The following is a 21,670-nucleotide window of genomic DNA, read 5'->3' on the forward strand; positions in this document are numbered from 1 at the left end:
AATACATAGTATAGTAAATCATCAATTTATTATGATTTTTTGTCATAATATTATGTTTTTTTGTTATGAATACTAACTAAATATGTACAAGTATTGAGAAAGTTATATATTGAGACATACATTTGGTATATACTTACCATACCTATGAGATGTAATCATGTTTGCCCAGCCCCCCTTAATAAAAAATTTGGTTCTGCCACTGCTTGTATGCCTATTCAGCGAGTTAGTTTCATCAACAATATAAAATAGACACTTTGGGTCTTATTTTTCTTGGTGGAAAAATTCTACATAACCTCTCAACCTATGTAGGATGGACTATTTCACCCCAAAACTATATAAAAACGGATATTCTACCTCCTAAACTTTATAAAACTGGCCAAATAACCCCCACAGACGGTTTTAGACGGTGGTTTTGCTACAGTGAAGCAGTTTTGTCTTTTTTTATTTCGGCTAAATCTTTGAAAAATCATAATAAATCATAGAAAATCATAAAATGGATAATCCAATTTTGTTGGGCTCCATATGAATTGGTCTACACAATGAATATATAATATGGTATGCTTTAGTATAAACTTTTTATGTAGTTTTATATCTATGATTTTCTGTAATTAATTAGAATAATTCATAACTGCAGGTTGTATGGTATAATTATGGTAATATTTTTAGATGGGCTAATTATTGTATGCTTGAACTATAGCAAAAAAAATTTATACTTATTGTATGATGTATAACTTAGTTATAGATAAAGCATAGATTTAACAAGCATAATCCTAAATAAAACTATAACTAAGACTACCCCTCCTCTGTGACTCCGACTCGATAACCAAATATGCTATTATTACTAGTGCATGTATGTAGTAATTTCTCCTGCAGGTGTGTGTGTGTGTGTTTCCTTATATATATGTTAAAAAAATATATATATGCAGTCGCTATTTCTTGAAAAGATATCAATCCCTGATCACTCCAGTAATCCACAAACTTTACATCTTTGACGGAGTAAGGACCATATCATACATGTAACATGTACGGTGCACGCACCACCCTGAAAAAGGATACGACGACGTCTCTATCCTGTATGCCATTATTATTATTTTTTTGAGCAAATCTGTATGCCATTATACACAGGCTAGCTACCATAGTGATGCATGCATACCAAGTTCATTGGCTCGAACGATGCAGTACAGCGAGAGAAAATGGATGTGCGTGTCGTCGCTTCATCAGCTGAAGCTGCCGGGCGACTGGGCGATCGAGTGCAGCGAATACTACCAGTGTCCAGTGCTGCAGCAGCAGCAGCCTGGTGCCGCCACACTCGGGTCTCCATCCATCTCCATATCATAATCCGGCGCGATCACAGCTGCAGCTAGCGTGCGTGCAGATACGATAAGCATCGTGCAGGCAGGCAGGACCAGGCTCCTTAAAGTTCCCAAAACGGTGCCCATGCATTATTCCCTGACGATGCATGCTGCGTGCGTGCCGCCTGTCAATGCATCGGAATTCGGATCATACATGCACCGCACGCGCGCATCGGCATCATATCGCCGCCGTGGGCTCGCCGCGCGCGGCCCCGCCGGCGGCGTCGTGCGGGTCACGGCGCGCGGGTCAGGACCAGATCCAGACGGCGTAGTACGCGAAGGCGGCGTGCTTGAGCTGGCGCAGCGTGAGCAGGAAGCACTGCATCTGCGCAAAGCCGAGCCCGAATCCCAGCGCCGCGCCGCCCGCCTGCCCCACGGACCGGATGCCCTCGCCCGGCACCGCCCAGAACTGCGCGCCCCACGCCCAGCCGAACCCGCCCGACACGGCGCACGCCAGCGCCAACGTCTCCGCCGCGTGCCCGCCCGCCATCCGCGCTCCGCCGCCGCCGCCGCTCAGGCTCAGGCTCAGCCCCGCTTGCGCCGCCATGATCGCCGGAACCGCCACCTGCCACAACAGAAACAGTCGTCACCGGCCGTCTCGTGCTTGCTTGCCACCATGTCCATCTGTTGTATGTATGTACGGAGCACGTACCTGGCAGAGGACGACGAGGACGCCGCTGATGGCGCACATGGCCTCCCGGCCGAGCTCCCTGGCGGCGAGTGCGGACCCGACGACGCCGCAGGTGGTCACCACCACCACCACGGCGTCGCCCATCATCTGCGCGGCGCTGCTGCGCCCGCAGCCGCCACCGCCAGTGGCCTGCGCCAGCATCGGCAGGAACAGCGCGGTGATGTTGGCGCGGGTCAGGTGCAGGAACACCTGCAGCGTGGCCACCACCACGGCGTACGTCAGGTGCTCCGTCGCCGCCAGCCTCCGCAGCGAGCTGCCGCCACGGCTGCTCCTGCTCCTGGGTCTGCTGCCGGCAACACTTGCAGTGTGTGCGCGGCACGCGCACGGGAACACAAGGTCGACGTGGGCGTGGCTCGTGTCGAGCAAATCTAGCGTCCAGCAGAGCTGCCAGACGAGCGCGTCGTCGCTGTCGTCGTCCTCGATGACACGGGTGGATTTAGCTTCATCGTTGTCGACGTTGTCGTTGAGACCACTGACGTACTGCCTACTGTAAACAGGGCCCTCGAAGGCAATGGAGCTGTGAAGATTGGTCACCGAATCACTGATGGCATCCAGAAATGGAAGGAAGCCACACAGGGCCTGGAATATCATGGCACCACACGCTAGCTTGCCCTGTCAAATTCACAAAGTTAATGTTAATGTTCAGTATATATATAGAGAAGGAGAAAAAAATAAGAGAAGTGTTCATCATGTAGAGCCACTTAGACCTTGTTTGAAAACATGATAGTCCCTTCCAATATACGTAGTAGGCATGGTGAGAGAATGAGAGGATTTGAAGTCAAAATTAGTTTATTTTTCGCTCCAATCTACATGTATTGGGAGTGACTCATGTGTTTATAGAACCAAGCCGTTAGACAGTATTTTTTGCTTATCCCTCAACTAAATTTTGCACTATCCATCAACATATTAAACTATCTATCACTCATCCAATAAGGGCCTGTTGTTTGGATCTTATTATTAGAATCTCAATTATGTATAAGATAACTATAATCAGGATTATGCATTATAGTATTTAGAGCCTTTGGTCCCTGAATTATAGTGACTGATTATGGTTTACTAAGTGGGCTCTGAATACTAAGTGGGCTAGATTGGACCTAATGGATTTGACCCAAATAAGAGCTTTTTTACTGTTAATCGATATTTAGAGGCGTTATTCTTTATGGCCTCTTTAAATAAAATGACCGTTTACGAAAATCATCACCTATTTAGGAGAAGGTTACACTTGGACACGTCTCCTAAAATCTATTTTATACTGTGAATATAGAGAGGGGCATTCAAAATTTATTATACATACATGTAAATATAAGAAATTTTGAGAAACAGAAGACACAAATTCAATAGATAATATATATTGTAATTTGGTATTTGTCATGTAATTCCCTTTAATCACACGGATGATAATACCTATCCATTATATTTCAAGACGGAGTCTACCAATTTTGTAATAAGGAAAGGAAAGCCGCATGTTCTAGTAGCGAAGTAACTCGTGCTCAGTTGTTTCGCTGTACCACAGGACAAGAACCGAGGCTGTTGGGCTCAGTCAATCTGACCCTGTGGGCCGTGGCCCAGGGCAATCTTGTTTCTCGACACTCCCATTGGCTGACAACAGGTCTCTTATCTGCTCATCCTGATTCCTGAACCCTCCCTAATGCACTACGCCACTACCATTTGCTGCTAACTCGTTTTGTATCAACTCGAACTGAAGCAACCAAAGGTACAAGAGTATACAAATAGAGAATTGTATATAAAGAATATTATCTTCGATTTGGACCAAGTCGAATTTTCCCTCAGTTTGACCATGTGTTTATAAAGAAATAGTATTAGCAATTATACTATTCATTATCTATATCTAAGGGGTGTCTCCAATGGTTTTTAAATAGCTAATCTAGGAGGAACTCTATTGGTTATCAATGACAATTTACAAATAACTAACTAGATGAGACATATAAATAAGAATAAATAAACGCTATAGTAGAGAGTTATGTGAAAGGAGTATTTCTAGAAGATCGTGTTAGATTAGGTATTTAGGAGTCGCTAGCTATTTGATCTCTCTCCTTAATAGCTAATAAAAGTGCTACTTTTTTATTATTATTTTTATACCTCATACAACTAGTTATTTATAAATTGCCATTAAAAATATCATCATAGCCAATAAAATTCTTTCTAAACTAATTATTTGACTCATAAGTAATTGGTCAACATTGTTACTCACCTCTCTGTCGCTCTACCCTTGTGCGCGCGCCATCGGCGACCAGCCCTGTCCGCAGCGATTCGTCATGAATGGGCCAGCGGCGAGCTGGATGGCACGGCGGCTCCTTGGCGGCTGGCTAGCTACTAGCTAGTCCCCGGCCGTGAGCTGCAAGAAGACGATAGATGGCAGAACAGAACATGCATGAGCGCTAGCTTTTGGACGGTACTAGTAACATCCATAAATCAGAAAAAGCCCGTGCTGCTTGGCACATGCCAATTCGCTGGTGGGCTCGTCTTACCTGCGGCGGTGCATCCTGTCACCCGCGGCCGTGCGGTAGCGCCGCCGCTTCTGTGTCGCCGCCGTACGTTGTACACACGCAGCCCTCTCCGGTTGCTCCTCTTGGCCGGAGCCTAGCTAGCGTGTCCAGGGGACTGAAGAGAGACGGCTAGCTGATGAGTCTTGAGTGCGAGAGGAGGCCGACGAAGAGCCTACCTATCCGCCCAAGCAGCAAGCACACACTGCTGGACCACTCCCTGCCTCCCACAAGATACAAATTGACGACGAGCGCTTTGACTAGTAACAGTGTGCCTTTTAATTTGTGTTGTGTCACGAGGAACACATGCGTGTCTGCATCTTGCTTCACTGCCGAGTACTCCTCTTCATGACGAATAAAAAACTAGCCAGGCCTAGATGCACTACTAGCTACATGATTGATTTTGCGTGACACCACCTAAAATTTACAGGCACCAAATTTAACAGGATTACACAGAGCCGAATCTAATCTAATGTGATGAGAGAGAGAGAGAGAGAGAGAGAGAGAGAGAGAGAGGACATGCATATTTTCCTCGATCATTCATACTTGCGCACATTTTTCATTGAAGACGACTTAAGAGGAAGGGAAACTATAGCACCACAATACAAGGCAGAGCCACGCGAAACGAGACTATAGGGTAATCGCAGGAAACAGAAACATCACCATCGGTCACAGTTCGATCTGCAGCTAAAAGCTCTAGCTCTACTCGAATATGCATGCACTGATCATAGCAAAGAGAGATCAGTCAGCAACTGCAGCTTCTGAATCCTATCGTGTGTTGTGCACCAGAGGTCAGCTTCAGAGACGATAGAATCCATCAACTGGGCCGAGGACGCCCGGCCCCCTGCTGGATGAAAATATATCGAAAAGAGAGAGGGATGACCACACTTCTCGACTGCACACGCAACCAATCAGGATGTGATCACACTCCGATCGCCATCTTGCAGATTGTAGAATCAACTCGTGCTTTGAAAAACCATCTCGGATGACTAGGTGCCAGACGAACCCACTCCGCATGCGTACGTCCCTCAAACTAAACACATTGTATACACCTTGTTCTCCGCTCGGTAGTATTTTTCACCAAAGGAACAATATTTTTTTCTCTTACAACATTTTAGCATCAGCATCGGCAAGCCAAATTTCAGGGTCGTTCTGCTGTCCAACACCTATCCTGCAGTGCAAACCAAAAGAAATGCTTCACTCTCGGCGGGCGCTCACCTTCCACAGTTGTTTCATACCTAAAAGTGGCACTTAACCAAAGAACATGCCTCTATTTTCTTTAGATTAATAGTGCGATAGAATAATAAATTTAGGAAAATGGGTAATTCAGATGGGCAGGCTATAGCTAAACTTGTTCGCTTATAATAGCGAGTTTGATCAAGCTGTACACGAACAATGCACACCTCAGATGTGCAAACATATATTCGGAAGAAAAGCTTTCCGCATCTGCTGGGCATGGATTAATAAGTAGAGGCCAAAAATGGATGCATAGGCCTAATCCTAAATTACTGCTTGGTATCAAATTCAGACATGGATGAGCAGTCTGGATCGGACCAGGCTGCTGATGATTTATTATGCATTTGAAAATAAATAAATTGTTCTGAGTTCGGCCTGATGTGAATCGCAATCCAGGCCATGGGCAGACTGACCCAATCCAGCTTTTTGGGCCAATAAACACCTGGTCCAAGCCCATCCACAAGGCTCCATGGGCTTCATGGACATGTCCAGACTATATAGGAAAAACTTATTTTTTTTATTTGCATGAACCAATATATATAGATCCTAAGTCTCTAAGCGCTAGCCATGTGAAGCATACACGAGACTATAAGTTTACTAATTGAATTGAGGGTACCTATCTCTCAAAGCTTCAGAAAATAAGATTTAGCTCTAGGAAAATAGAAAAAATATCCCAAAAATCTAGAAAATCCACAAACATTCTAATTGATGTCTTAATATGTTTTGAAATTTTTGCACAACAAAAATATGATATGCAACAAGCAAAAATGCAACATACATTTAATCCTTAATGTATTCATGCTAGTTGTATCTCGTGCTATGGTGTGAAAAGTATTGAAAACATGTTTAAACATCAATTCGAATGTTTTATAAATTCTCTGGGTTCTTTTCCCATCTTTAAAGCTAAATCTATTTTTGAATCATTTTAGATCCTTTCATGAGTTCTTTCTATTCTATTTGGGGTTTTCACGTCCTAATATATTTTTAGGATTACCACGGAATATTCACAAACATAAAGACATTCTTTGTGGATTTAAAATCTTATCAAGTATTAGTTGATTTTTTTATACTGAAAGAGGATGAAATGACTTGAAACCACTTCTAACCAGAGTAGGGCGATAATTTATACAGTTTTGAAAGTCGATGGGATAAGGGCATATACAACGGGGCTATAAGACTTGTTCGTATGTTGTTTATTTTACAAAAAGAACCCTGTAAACAAGCAGACGAGATGTCCCTATCGTTTCGCGAGACAACGAGCGTGGCTCGTGGTCCAAGGAGCTCTCGTCTATCTAGAGTCACGTTGTATGGCGAGTCGACGATCTGGAGGATCCAGTACGGCACACGCGCACGAAGAAGTTGAGGGCGCGCGGAAGATGGATTTTGCACGTCAAATCCACCGCCTCCTCTATATATTGTTCCTTCTTCTCGCTGATCTTCAACTCTAGGGAGATGGACCACCACCAGAGGCCACCGGATTCAGGGCAGAAGAGTACAGGCATGGCGGCCTCGGCGGTGTTGGGAGTGACGGCGGGGTGGAAGGGCAAGGTAAAAGCAGCAGGTCATGGATCCAACTAGGCGGTGTGCTTCATCCCCGTTGGTCGTAGATCTTGCTCACCAGCCGGCCTGTTCCCCATCGGTCACGGATCTGGCTCGGCGGCGACTATCTTCCCCATCAACAGCGGCAACAGTTGAGCATCAGGTTCATCATCTATGACTGCATCTGGCGTGGCCGAATCCTCCCTCATCGGTGGCTTTACTAGCCAAGGCGGTGGTAACTTCGCCGGAACTACTTCGCTGCATGCTGGATTTCCATTCTCTCCATCTCCATCTTCGGCTTTATGGGGCTCGGATGGTGGTAGTCCAACATCTTCCTCATTTCAGTGTTCAGATGCAACATGGTAGGTATCCTTCTTTTTTTAGTGATAAGATCCAATTTTAGTGTTCGGATTCAGGCCTTGTTTAGTTCCTTGGCGAAATTTTTTCACGACACTGTAGCACTTTCGTTTGTTTGTGGTGATTATTATCCAATTATGGACTAAAAGATTTGTAAATTTCGACTAAACTGTGTAATTAGTTTTTATTTTCGTTTATATTTAATACTCCATGCATGTGTGTAAATATTCGATGTGACGGGGAATCTTGAAAAGTTTTTGGATTTTGGGTGGAAGTAAACAAGGCCTCAATTTCAATGTCAAGCAATTATTAGATGTCTGCCGCTTGCCAGTTTTGCCTGCATTTATGTCAGACTGTCAGTATGGATAAGATTTGAACCGTGGGTGTGTGAACTATTTTATCAGCATGGTTTCTTTTTTTAAGAGCACGTCATACGACGCGTTTTTCATTAAGCAGAAAGAAAATCCACAACCCTTGGTAACACCATGGTTACCAAACCGGAACAACACAAAGAAAACACCAAAAGCGTTAACGAGAATACACGGATAGCCTCAAAGCTACCCCGGGCCGAAGGCACTAGATGGCCGCAAATAGCATCCGAAGCCTGTTGTTTCCCGCCGAACACCACTGACTGGCTTCAACTTCGACCGCATCGGCTAACTGGACAACGTTCATAGCCACATCGTTGAAGGTTCTCGCGTTTCTTTCCTTCCAGAGCAACCACCCCATCAGTAAGAAGAAAGAATCGAAACCTTGTCGCAGGTTCTTGGGCACCAATTTCCTGGACGTTAGCCACCAGCCCACTGTCGACCCATCCTCCGTTGGGACGTGAATCTGCAGATGCAGTTTCAATAGCCAGATATGCCAGACTTGTCTGGCGAGGCAGCAGCCGCACAACAGGTGATCCAATGTCTCCGGCGCTTGATCACAAATAATACAAATGTTCGACTGTTGTAGGCCATGCCGGAAACGCCGATCCGCTGTCCAACAGCGCTCATGAAAGACTAGCCAGAAGAAGAAGCGGACCTTCGACAGTGCGGCCGTCTTCCAGATGAGCTTGGCACCGAGCATCGGTGTGGAGCCAAAGAACATCGCCCCATAAGCTGACGCTACGGAGTACTCCTTGTCCGCTGTCAATTTCCAATGGAAGGTGTCCGGCCGCTGGTGCAGGCGCACATGTTGAAGCCTGTCGCAAAGCTGATTGAACTCTAGTAGTAGTTGCAGGGAAATTGGGCCAGCAATGTGCCGCGCCCATGCACTTCCCGGCAGCGCCTCCACCACCGTTGCCCTCCTCTTCCTCAGACGCACCGCGCTGAAGAGGGATGGTGCAAGCTCCTCTACGCTGGAACCATTGATCCAGCGATCGGTCCAGAATAAGGTGGACTCACCATTGCCTAGGCCGATGATAGTCACAGCACTGAACAGGGCCATGACGGGGCGTTCGTCGGCCACTCAAGCAATACCTCTCCTTCGATCCCTCCACACCCATCGCACCCGAAGCGCCACCCCCACTCTGGTGAGGTCGGAGATCCCCAGGCCTCCCAGCTCCTTGGGTCGACACACATTAATCCAGGCCACCTTGCATTTCTCGCCCCCAGCCTCGTCGGAGCCTGTACAGATGAAGGCCCGTTGCAGTTTGTCAATGGACTTCACAGCCCAGCGTGACAAGCCGAGGCCGATCATGGTGTGCACAGGGATGGCGGACATCGTCACCTTGACCAACGCTGTGCGCCCCGCCGAGTTCAGCAAGTTTCCTTTCCAGCCTGGGATGCATGCCGCCACCTTATCGACAAGCGCTTGTTCGTCGGACCGTTTTAGTTTGCGTACTGAAAGCGGGATGCCTAGATAGCGGGTGGGGAACCCCTCCATACGGCAAGCCAACAGTTCTTGAATTCGCTGAACATCCTCATCGGAGCAATGTATTGGGGTGGCCACACTTTTGTCAAGGTTGGAGAACAGACCTGACGCCAAGCCGAAGATTCGTAGAGCAGCTGTAATGGCCAACAAGTCGTTCGCGTTGGGCACCACGAAGAGCATGGTTTGTGTTACCTTTCTTGATATCTATCTTGCAACTATATTTCAGTTTTCTGAAACTCTGCTTTTGTGTTGCTTGTTTTCTCTGCTCTCGCTGTTCTTCTACATGGAATTGTCTAGCAGCTGCATTCTTAATTCGGTGACGGCAAACATGTAATTTATATATTGATATAAGCAGTATGCTATTTGTCTATGAGCTCTGTTGTCTTTCAGGTTATATAGTTGCCTGTTTATTTCATCAGATTGAACTAATTGATTGCGGCAGCTTGAATGGAGCTTATTTTCTATTGAAGTTCTGAAAATTATGGGTCCACGTTCAGCCTTTTTCTGAAGTTCTAACTTCTGTATGAATGTTCAGGTTCGTTTGATATTAGTATGAGCGTTTTTTGCTAGCGTGAGTTAAATACTGGTCTATGTGATTAGCTAGCCACAAAATAGTATATAGCGATCATATTTATACTTGATCATAGATACATGAAAGCATTAAACAGCATAGAGATAGTCAAATAGACAGCTCATTGTACGACTTTGTCTATTTAACTGTCAGTGTGTCGGATTCCAGGGGCGAAGGTATACTATGTCTAGGGGGTGCAGATGTACCACCCCAAATTTGAAAAAAAACAGTAGGTTTGGCTTAAATTTCATCACATATGCATCATCCTTGATAAAAGTATATGCACCCACAAGACAAGTACACCACCCTTCAATTTGTTCTAGCTTCGCCACTGTCAGATTCCAATAACTTATAGCCAACCACTTGTCTGTGGGTTGTACATGCCTAAGATATCTAGTTTTGGAGTTTAACGATCACGACAATAAAAGGATTTTTTTTCGCATTTATTCATTGTGCCCATGCCTTCGACAGGCCAATTTTATCCAATGTGTTGCGGTTGGTGCCCATGCCTTCTACAAGCTAAATTTTATCCAAAATGCGTTCCGGTGGCCCATCAATTAATCTGAAGAATGTTCCGTTTTCTTCTCTCCAAAATTGCAGGCGCGCAGCAACACCGCCCGGCGAGCTTCCGGCGCGCGGTACCTTCAACCCCAGTCAGCCCCACCCACGAGCGCCCCCGCAGAAGGCATAGGATGAGTACCTCAACTGTCAAGTGCCAACCACAGGCAGACAGAAAAACGTCATCCGACGCCCGGTGGTCCGGCGGTCCGGCCGCCCTGCATCCCTGACAAACGGCAGCCGAACGCATCCCTGACAAACGTCGCCATCCATGGGGTAGCTAGGAGTAGGAGCTTCTCACTTGCATATTCGAGGTCCGTGGCGGCTTGCAAGAGAATCGAGCAGTTTGGTGAAGGAATGAGGGCGCTCACCTAACGACTTGCTCACGTTGAATCGCTGATGCAGTATACTCGTCAGTCAGTAGTATAAAATACCTCAGTACTGGCCGCTAACGCATCGCATATCGCTGCCTAGCTGTTCCGTGACGAGTGGTAGCTAGCTACTGTAGTAGGTAAGCGAGCGAGCACTCCGAGCAGCGACTAAGCAAGAATGGCCGGGGGCGCGTTCGCCGTGGCCGATGGCGGCGCGTGCGTGGACTACGGCGGGCGGGTGACGTTCTCCGTGGTGGTGACCTGCCTCATGGCGGCCTCCGGCGGCCTCATCTTCGGCTACGACATCGGCATCTCGGGGGGCGTGACGGCGATGGAGTCGTTCCTGTCGCGCTTCTTCCCCGGGGTGCTGCGCCGGATGGCCGCGGCGCGCCGCGACGAGTACTGCGTCTACGACAGCCACGTCCTCACGGCGTTCACCTCGTCGCTGTACCTCGCCGGGCTGGCCGCCTCGCTCGTCGCCAGCCGCGTCACCAGGGCCATCGGCAGGCAGGCCGTCATGCTCGCGGGTGGGGCGCTCTTCTTCGCCGGCGCCGCCGTCAACGCCGCCGCGGTCAACGTCGCCATGCTCATCGTCGGACGTATGCTGCTCGGCTTCGGCATCGGCTTTACCAACCAGGTGTTGCATGCCGGCAGGCACTCCATTCTTTTAATTCTTTGTTAATACGTAACAAACAAGTACTAGTATTACACTAGATGACAGTTCAGCTAGTTGTTCAGTCACTATATATCATTTAAGGGCTGACCCTGTAGCTTAGGTTTCTTTTTAAAACTGAACCTGTAACTTATTAGGTTTTCCTTATTTTTTTAGTTAAAAAGTTGATACTTGGTTGTACATAGGCTGAACTACCATAATCTGGGTAAAAATAACATTGAACAGAATTCCATAAGAGTATAGTCTAAATAAACTTAAGCAAACTTTAGATGATAGGCAACTTTTTGGCAGAGCATGTGTACGTAGACGGTGACACATAACCATAAGGGCCTCTGCAGTATATGCAAAGTAGAGCCACCAGCACAGCACCATTTGCATTTCGTTACACTGCTGAAATAGGATGGCCAAATAAAACCCATACTCTTGCCCTTAATTAGTGTGCATTTTGAAACCAATACACTTACACCTAATAAGAGCTTGTTTGGCTTCATACAAATCCACCTCAGTCCACATGGTTTGGGAGGGATTGAGATGTATACAGAGCCTTATTAGGCCTTGTTTAGCTCAAGTTGAATTCACATTAATCCACATGTGTTAGAGTGGATTGAAGTGAAACTTGAACTAAATTACACCTCAATTCACCCTAACATATGTGGATTGAGATAAATCCGATAACATCCAAAACAAAGCCTAAAGTCCACTTTGTATTATGGTGATGTGTGTTGTTACGTTGTTGTCGAACCTACCTACCCAACTCTGAAGCGGAGCCTACTTTATCAAGTATCCCCAATAATCAAAGTCATGGTCCACAGCTCCAGTTATGGTTATGTAATTATGTAAGTAAGATATTAGTACCTACAAGTAGTTAGCGTTCTTCTTGACAGGAAATAGAAAAGTAAACATGTCGTTGCACAAAAAATTGTAAAAAATTGTCCCATTGTGGTTTTGAACTTTGACATGGTAGCATTTCTTTTTAGAACTGAAGTGATTCGATTATATTATGTTTCACAAAATAACAAAGCCTAGCTAACGTGTTTGGTAGTAGGATACTCTCGGGAATTCCTTCAGAAGACAAGTGATGATAGGTGCTGTGCCTTGTTTAGTTCAAAAAAAAATTACAAAATGGAGACCGTAGTACTTTTATTTGTATTTAACAAATTTTATCCAATGACTAACTAGGTTTAAAAGATTCGTCTCGTAAATTATTACAGATGAATGTATAATTAGTTATTATTTTTATCTACATTTAAAGTTTCATGCATGTGCCACAAAATTCGATGTGACGAAGAATTCTGCAAAATGTTTTGGAAACTAAACAAGGCCCAAAGAAAAGTAGTTGGCCAAAATGAAGCAATTGATACTGTAGCACGGGGAGGGAAAGGTTGTTGCGACGTGCAGTCCTGCATCGTTTGCTCACCGATCCCTCGAGGTAGCTAGGGCTAGTGGTCGGTTTTGAGCCAGCACGTCCATCTCAAGCCCCGACCTGATGGAATAGTGATGCCTCGGTCGCGTCATCCGTACATTTGATCAGTAGCTGCACTGAGGCCCTGTTTAGTTACTCATCCAAAAAATTTTCATCCATCCCATCGAATCTTTGGACACATGCATGGAACATTAAATGTAGATAAAAAATAAACTAATTACACAGTTTGATTGAAAATCGCGAGACGAATCTTTTAAACCTATTTACTCCATGATTAGCCTTAAGTGCTACAGTAACCCACATGTGCTAATGATAGATTAATTATACTTAATAGATTTGTCTTGCAGTTTCCTGACGAGCTATGTAGTTTGTTTTTTTTGCTTCCGACACATCCAATGTGACACCCAAAAAATTTGCATCCTCAATCTAAACAGGCCCTCATGCAGACATCGTCCGGCTTTCTTGGAGTAGTTGGCTGTCACTTTCTAACATCCTGGCTGTTGACTTCACACGCATGACGTACGCATGTTTTTATCTTTTGCAAGTGTGGCCTTGTTTAGTTCACCCAAAAAGAAAAAAGTTTTCAAGATTCCCCGTCACATCGAATCTTGTGGCACATGCATGAAGCATTAAATATAGACAAAAGCAAAAACTAATTACACAGTTTAGATGGAAATCGCGAGACGAATCTTTTGATACTAGTTAGTCCATAATTGGATAATATTTGTCACAAACAAACGAAAGTGCTACAGTACCGAAATCCGAAATTTTTTTCGGAACTAAACAAGGCCAGTAAATTGTGATGATGCATGCATCATGATGACACGACACGTACGTGACAAAAAAACGTACGGCGCTCACGTACGGTTTGTGTGACGAGACGCGCGCTAAGGCCTTGTTTAGTTCTCGAAAAATTTTACAAAATTTTTTAGATTCTCCGTCACATCGAATCTTTAGACGCATACATGGAGTATTAAATATAAATAAAAATAAAAACTAATTACACAGTTTAGTCGAAATTGACGAGACGAATCTTTTAAGTCTAGTTAGGCCTTGTTTAGTTTCCCAAAATTTTTGCAAAATTTTTCAGATTCCCCGTCACGTCGAATCTTTAGACGTATGCATGGAGTATTAAATATAGATGAAAATAAAAACTAATTACACAGTTTGGTCGAAATTGACGAGACGAATCTTTTGAGCCAAGTTAGTCTATGATTGGACAATATTTGTCACATACAAACGAAAGAGATACTGTAGCAATTTTGCAAAAAATTTAGGAAGTAAACAAGGCCTTAGTCTATGATTGGACAATATTTGTCAATTACAAACGAAAGTGCTACGGTGTCCATTTCGCAAAAAAATTTGGAACTAAACAAAGGCCTAACGTTGCGTGACAAATGCATGCATGGCACTATGGCAGGCGGCGCCGGTGTACCTGGCGGAGACGGCGCCGCCCAAGTGGCGGGGCGCCTTCACGACGGGGTTCCAGCTCTTCCTCAGCATCGGCAACCTGGCGGCGAACCTGGTGAACTACGGCACCTCGCGGATCCCGACGTGGGGGTGGCGCCTCTCGCTGGGGCTAGCGGCGGCGCCCGCCGCCGTCATCGTGGCCGGCGCGCTGCTCATCCTGGACACCCCCAGCAGCCTCCTGGTGCGCGGGCGGCCCCTGGAGGAGGCCCGCGCCGCGCTCCGTCGCGTCAGGGGCGGCAAGGCGGACGTGGACGCGGAGCTGGAGGACGTGGCCCGCGCCGTGGACGCCGCGCGGGGCCACGAGGAGGGCGCGTTCCGGCGGATCCTCGCGCGGGAGCACCGGCACCACCTGGCGATGGCCGTGGCGGTGCCGCTGTTCCAGCAGCTCACGGGGGTCATCGTCATCGCCTTCTTCTCGCCGGTGCTGTTCCAGACGGCCGGGTTCGGCAGCGACGCCGCGCTCATGGGCGCCGTCATCCTCGGCGCCGTCAACCTGGGCTCCACGCTCCTGTCCACCGTCACCGTCGACCGGTACGGCCGCCGGCCGCTGCTCCTCACGGGCGGGTTCGTCATGATCATCTGCCAGGTCGCCGTCGCGTGGATCATGGGGTCACAGATCGGGGGCAACGGCGAGTCCGCCATGGCCAGGCCCTACTCACTGGCGGTGCTGGCGCTGACGTGCGTCTTCTCGGCGGCGTTCGGGTGGTCGTGGGGCCCGCTCGCCTGGGTGATCCCCGGCGAGATATTCCCCGTGGAGATCCGGTCGGCGGGGCAGGGCATCAGCGTGGCCGTCAACCTGGGCGCCACGTTCCTGCTCACGCAGACGTTCCTCTCCATGCTCTGCACGCTCAAGTACGCCACCTTCATCTACTACGCCGCCTGGGTCGCCGTCATGACCGCCTTCGTCGTCGCGTTCCTGCCGGAGACCAAGGGGGTGCCGCTCGAGGCAATGGGCGCCATCTGGGAGGGCCACTGGTACTGGAGACGGTTCGTGCAGCCGGCGGCGGCAAAGACGACCGCCGAGGACCCCTGATGAGCAACTGATGTGGGGATTCTTGTGGACGTGACACGCTTGTGTTGTCTTCACTTTGTCTGTGTTCGTCACGTCATATGGGAAGAGTTGTGTCGTGTGTGTGGATATTCTTGTCCGTGGGTTTTCTAATACGTCATGCAAGATTCAATAAGAGGGTTAAGCATTCGTTGTCAATGAGGTTTTATGATCATGTAGAACGTAATAATAGATTACTCAGCAATGACTCCGTGGCCCAATGGATAAGGCGCTGGTCTACGGAACCAGAGATTCTGGGTTCGATCCCCAGCGGAGTCGTTTCTCTCTTAATTTTTTTGTCCAATTTTACCCTCAACATCAACTGGAATGTTTTTCTATTTCACCCTATATTTTTGTTGATGTTTTACTATTTCGCCCTTTTTAAGAGTTTGTACATGGCTGAACATTGGCAGGCTACTAGTATCCCTATTTTACCTTTAACATCAACTGGGATGTTTAGGTCCAGAGCTAAGACAAATATAGAAAAACAACACTTTCGCATACTATATTTCACCCTTCTTTCTGGCTTACATATATATATATATATATATATATATATACTATTTTACACTTGACATCAATTGGGATGTATAAATTTTTTAGGCGCGGCGCAAAGACAGCTATAGAAAAACAACTCTGGATACTTTAATCTTCGTTTCCATGGTTTTTGTTACCAAATGATACAAATTCGGCCCACACTTTGCAATCAAATGTTAAGAGGGCAAATAGAAGACGAATATGGATCTTTTGGGTCAACAACAGCACAAGCAAAACATCCTATAATACCATAAGCCCGGAAATGAGTCCAAAATAATTATTGCACAAGTTCTAGTTCGGATGCACTAATACATAACAAAATAATGTAGCATGAATCAAAGACGAGATCACACACCGGCGTATCAGATGACACGAGCAACCGAGTCAGATTCTCCTGACTCTACATTATATTAGACTAACGATACCCAACATAAATTATGATCCCCGGCACAATTCAAGAGCCAAGAGGTCAACAGATGCACTCTCGGCGCGCTTCAGTGACGAGGGGAGCTATAGCCAGTCCGAATTAGAGCCCTCGACAGCAATCAGATCAGAGCAATGCTGCTCTCACCACCAGGGGGCTTCCGGATGCCGCCGAGGTATTCTCGGGGAGCTGGCGTTCCATCAGCAAAGATGTCACTGCCGCTCATCTCCTTCAGCTTCGCAGAGCTCAGAGACTTCTCAGCCGAGGTAGGGACATCCTCCTTGAAGATGTTGTTACCTGTCAGCTCCTGGAACTTCTGGTTGTGGATTTTCTTTGCTGTCTTCACTACAGGATCTTCACTGAATGAGATGTTGCTTGGACCTCCGGCAGGCTGCAGCATAAGTTTACATAGATTTAGAGGGTAAGATATTCATGCTAACATGATGAAAAACATCTAGCTTCTGTTCAAAGGGGTGAATACGATGGTTTTCCAAGAATATCAAGTCATATGAGAATAACATCAAGTAAAACATGAGGGATTGTTCTATGCACTGATGTTAGCCTAGCTAGTGTATTTCATATGAAAGGCTTACAAACACATTCTTTGTAACATAAACACCAAAATTTCCTTTTCATATTATCCTATAGAATTATGGTACAAATAACTATTAAGCATTTCAAATTAGGACATTATCATGCTAGAGGACAAGATTCAAGCAACAGTGACATCTTTGAATTCTTGATTTCTAGGAGACATTTTACCATAGACAGATTTGATTGTTAGTATAAAAAAAGCACCAGCATGCACTGGTAAGCTAGCGTAGTATTAGCAAGTAGGTATGCAAAAGCACAGTACCATATTCATGCAAACACATCAAATAGGGATCACTACTTATACAGTACAGTACAAATTGTATTAAAATAGCAAGCAACTCAAATATTTGCATCATTTGAACATAAAACAAATTAAATCCATACAAATAACTGTGCAAATATGGAATACTAGCCTGCCAATGTTCAGCCATGTACAAACCATATAAAGTTGGAGCTGAAATCGGTTTCCACGACATATTCCAAGATAAGAAGAGCCAAATTCTCTACATTATGCATTTGGCTGGGTAGGCATATACAGCCAAGAACTAAATAAAATGTGCATCAAAACATCAATAGGAAAGTTATCTTCTAATGTCACTTACATTAGATACTTTAACTGATGTGTGGACGCTTCGCTGTGGAAGTGAAAAATCGACATTTCCTTGTAGCTCCATGTTACGAGCAGCCAATGGCCTGGCAGGAATCTCAGGAGGCGGACCAAAGATGTCACTGCCACTAAGCTCCTTGGTCTTGGCTTCAGAAAGCTGCTTATTAATTTTAGCATCAGCATCTTCCAGGGTACCACTAAGCTCTCGCTGCTTAGCCACCTCAGGTATCGACGATGGCTTCTTCGGCGAAACACTTCCGTCAGCGCTGAATGAAATCTGGCTTATTCCAGTCACAGTTTGCTGTCATGAAAAGTCGACTCACATAGTAAGAAAACAATTCTTCTGTGACATAGAATCAATCGATGCAAGATAACTAGAGATACAAAATCTATAGTCATACATAAAAGTTACATAAACCTAAACTTAGCAAAATGTGAGAAATATAAGCTCTGGAAGATGTGGTTCCTTTTTTTTTTGACAATGGATGTGGTTCCTTTGAAATATCAGTTATAGCGCACTTCCTTAAGAGAAACGTAAGCATCAACTTGGCATGCCATCCACATAAACATATAGTAATATGTGCTGGCACAGTAATGCTTAGAAGGGGAGAATAGGTTTCAGTAGAAGGATCTGAATAAGACCAGTACCTGGTACATCCTCAAGGAAGTCTTGTTAGCAGGATTTGAAGCCTCTGAATCACCAATTTCACTCTTCTCAGCAAAAATCCCACTCCCACTCATCTCTTTCAACTTCGAGCCAGAGCAAAATTTTCTTTCACTACAATATGTCAACAGGAAGGTTAGTGTTCAGTATATTTTATCTCTGAAGAAGTGCCAAAGATAGAATTGGAAGCAATGCTAAAAATTGCATAGACTAGAACATCCCCAGCTGTTTGTCTACCATTGTCCAACGCAAGCAGTCCATCACAGAATTGTCAGGTACACATTTTCATTTAAAACACGAATTTCGAAAAGGAACATACACAAGGTTTGTCACAGTTGCCTGAAAATTTTCAACATTCTCCAATGCAAAACAGAAGTGTATACTTTCAAAAATACAAAAAGAAACAACATGTTAAACAGGCAGTGACACCACTACAGCCTACATCAAGGAGTCGGAAATATCCAAATTTCAAATTGGGGGCTTGTGTTCTGCATCCTTGAAATCACTTTCAGTCAGTGCTAAAAACTTGGAGTCTAGCCCCATCTACAATACACTACTGATACCCATGAAGTTGGACACTAGCAGCGTCACCTACTTGCACCGTACCCCACGCTCACGGCCCAGCCTTCACATGAACCAACCGCCTGCAAGCGACTGCTCCCCAGCAACCACCATGGGAAGGTGTCGCGAGCATTGAAACGTGTAGCTGCCACTACTAGCTAAACCCCACCATTATAGAATGGCCTTCTCGCCAAAACCAGAGCAACCAGGCTTGCTATGTTTGAAATGAGACATCGACTGGATCGGTCGGAGCACACATCCGAACAGAGCACGCACGCACGCGCACACACATAGATACGCATCGCTAGATCAGATCGGAACCGGATTAATAAGTAGTAGAATGCAGTAAACGACACAGATCGAGCGGATCAACACGGAATGCGGAAGGGGGACGCCCCAGATCTCACCTCTTGCTCAGATCCTCGGCCTCCTGATCGGTGACCGGCGCGCCGAACATCGCCGGCGTAATCCCCGCGGCCGGCTGCTCACACATCATCACCCCCCAAGTCAGCCGCATAGCGCATAAACAGATGAACAATCAATTCACAACACACCGACGCCGGTAGGGTATCAATAGGCAACGACAGACCTTGAGGCTGGGGCGCGAGGCCGCCGCCGGCGAGGCAGATGCGTCAGGGCCCGTGGCCGACCAGGAGAGAAGGTCGGCCGTGTTGGTGTGCGGCTTCCGAACCGGCACCGCCCTCTCCATTGCTCTCCTTCCTTCCTACCCGAGCGGCGGCGGCTGCTACGAGATCGAGGATGCTTTCGCTCGGCCACTACCGCCTGCCTGCTCAGCTCGGCACGCTCCCCTCTCGCGATTTCTTCGGGGGCGAAATGGCAGTGATAGGCTGACACACACCTCTCGGTTTCGAAAATTTTTGCCGGTGACACCGCTGCCTGCCCCTGGTTTGTACTGGTACCCATCCATGCCTGTTCCCCTCACGAAACAGTGACGCTGAAGCTACTGAAATGTGGGACCACCTAGTACTGGAGCCACCTGTCGGTGGGTGTAGGGTATTGGTTCCTAGGAGCAGGTTGGACTGGGAAGGCGTCGGGCGGGGAGCAGCGGATCCCAGATCCGTGTGTTCGAAAGGTTTTAGCGTTTCTTTGGAGTCGTGGTCGATGATGAGTGGGTGTGATGGACCAATAGATTCCAATGCTAATGTAGAGGATCCTGACCATGTGCCGGTGGGCACGTTGGCTCGCCGCTCCAGACGGTGCGCTGCGGGCTGCGGCCATCTTCGTACAGAAACTACGCTCAACCATTGACAGCTTGGGCCCACGTGGGGCCAGGCTGTTAGCACAACACAAAGGAGCATTTTCAGAGGACTGTTCTTAGGCCGTGTTTAGTCGACAAAGTGAAAAATTTCGCGACACTGTATCACTTTAGTTTGTCTGTGGTAATTATTATTCAATCATAGACTAACTAGGCTTCAAAAGATTTATCTCGTGAATTTCGAATAAACTGTGCAATTAGTTTTTATTTTCGTTTATTTTTAATATTCCATACATGCGTCTAAAGATTCGATGTGATAGGGAATCTTGAAAAATTTTGAGTTTTGAGGTGGAAATAAACAAGGCCTTAATTCACACAAATGGAGATTTTGATTGAAAAAAAAAAGTTAACATCCTCTGATCTGTATTTCTCACTAGCTAAAGATAAAAGATGAGAACAATTCTCTAGCGTGTACCAGATATACAAAAACTGTTTGAGGATAGAAAGATATAGAAAATCATTTTTCTTCAAAAGAAATCTACAAATAATAATTTAGAGAGTAAATTTTAGAAATACTCTCGCTAAGCATGTGTTAGAGTAACTCTAAGAGTCTCTTTACATGCCTCCTCATTGACAAATATAGAGATTTTGATGATAAAATGCCCTCCAACAAGTTTTTTTATTAGATCTCTAAATTTTGTCATCCTATATTTCAGATTTCTTGCTAGCCACAAGTGGAGAATGAAATTGGCTCTCTAGAAAAATATAGAAAATGATTTTATCCAAATACCTCTCCAAGCGATGATTTAGGGAACGAATTTAAGAAAGACTCTTAGATATACTCTCAGATTAGTGTGCAAATGGATTTGTCCATAAACCCGATAAAAAGATTTAATTTTGTGAGTTATGCAGGGACTATTTGACCAAGCTCCTCCTGACTTCTCTGTGCTAGAGGAGGAGGAACAAAAAAATATTAGCTTCCCCCAGCTCCTAATTCATTTGGAGAAGAGAAAGAAAAAAGATTTTAATGAACATTGCTATTAACGCTGCAAGTGTTGGAGGAGTCAGAGACACTGCTATTAGCTCTTCTAATATTCTCTTGCAGGCTAATCTAAAGGGATGTTTAGAACTGCTCTGCTCTAGTTTTTTCAGTTCCACTTCAGCTCTGCATTACCAAACACGTCTAGCTTCACGAACTCTGCTTTGCAAAAAGTGGAGCTAGAGGTCAGCTCCATGTTTTTCATGGAGTATCTCAAGGGGTACTCTAGTTTTTGGAGTATGGTACTCCCACATGGAGTTGTGAGATAATTACCCACCTTGCCACTCATTAAACATGAATTAATTCTCGTAAATGCTCCCCTTTACCTCATTTCTTCCTTTACGCCCCTCTTCTCTTCACCTTCCCGTCATCCCTGTT

At 45.8% G+C, this 21,670-nt stretch overlaps 3 protein-coding genes and 1 non-coding gene across 4 annotated transcripts; 2 read left to right on the plus strand and 2 right to left on the minus strand.

Moving 5' to 3' along the window:
* Positions 968-4,775, minus strand: LOC8057455 (sugar transport protein 5). Its single transcript, XM_002447901.2, has 4 exons — positions 4,533-4,775; positions 4,256-4,399; positions 2,005-2,655; positions 968-1,917 (listed from the first exon to the last, which is right to left on the minus strand). Exons 3-4 carry the CDS (start codon positions 2,632-2,634, stop codon positions 1,600-1,602), a joined length of 948 nt encoding a protein of 315 aa, XP_002447946.1. The 5' UTR covers positions 2,635-2,655; positions 4,256-4,399; positions 4,533-4,775; the 3' UTR covers positions 968-1,599.
* On the plus strand, positions 11,124-15,855 carry LOC8057457 (sugar transport protein 5). The gene is made up of 2 exons (XM_002446548.2): positions 11,124-11,673; positions 14,553-15,855. The coding sequence occupies exons 1-2, from the start codon at positions 11,215-11,217 to the stop codon at positions 15,633-15,635; spliced, it is 1,542 nt and encodes a 513-aa protein (XP_002446593.1). The 5' UTR covers positions 11,124-11,214; the 3' UTR covers positions 15,636-15,855.
* On the plus strand, positions 15,857-15,929 carry TRNAR-ACG. The gene has a single exon. It is a non-coding gene; the product is annotated as a tRNA-Arg (tRNA).
* On the minus strand, positions 16,417-19,937 carry LOC8073410. Its single transcript, XM_002447903.2, has 5 exons — positions 19,627-19,937; positions 19,445-19,518; positions 18,461-18,590; positions 17,808-18,113; positions 16,417-17,002 (listed from the first exon to the last, which is right to left on the minus strand). The coding sequence occupies exons 1-5, from the start codon at positions 19,744-19,746 to the stop codon at positions 16,733-16,735; spliced, it is 900 nt and encodes a 299-aa protein (XP_002447948.1). The 5' UTR covers positions 19,747-19,937; the 3' UTR covers positions 16,417-16,732.

Source organism: Sorghum bicolor, chromosome 6 (assembly GCF_000003195.3).
Source record: "Sorghum bicolor cultivar BTx623 chromosome 6, Sorghum_bicolor_NCBIv3, whole genome shotgun sequence".
Lineage (NCBI taxonomy): Eukaryota > Viridiplantae > Streptophyta > Magnoliopsida > Poales > Poaceae > Sorghum > Sorghum bicolor.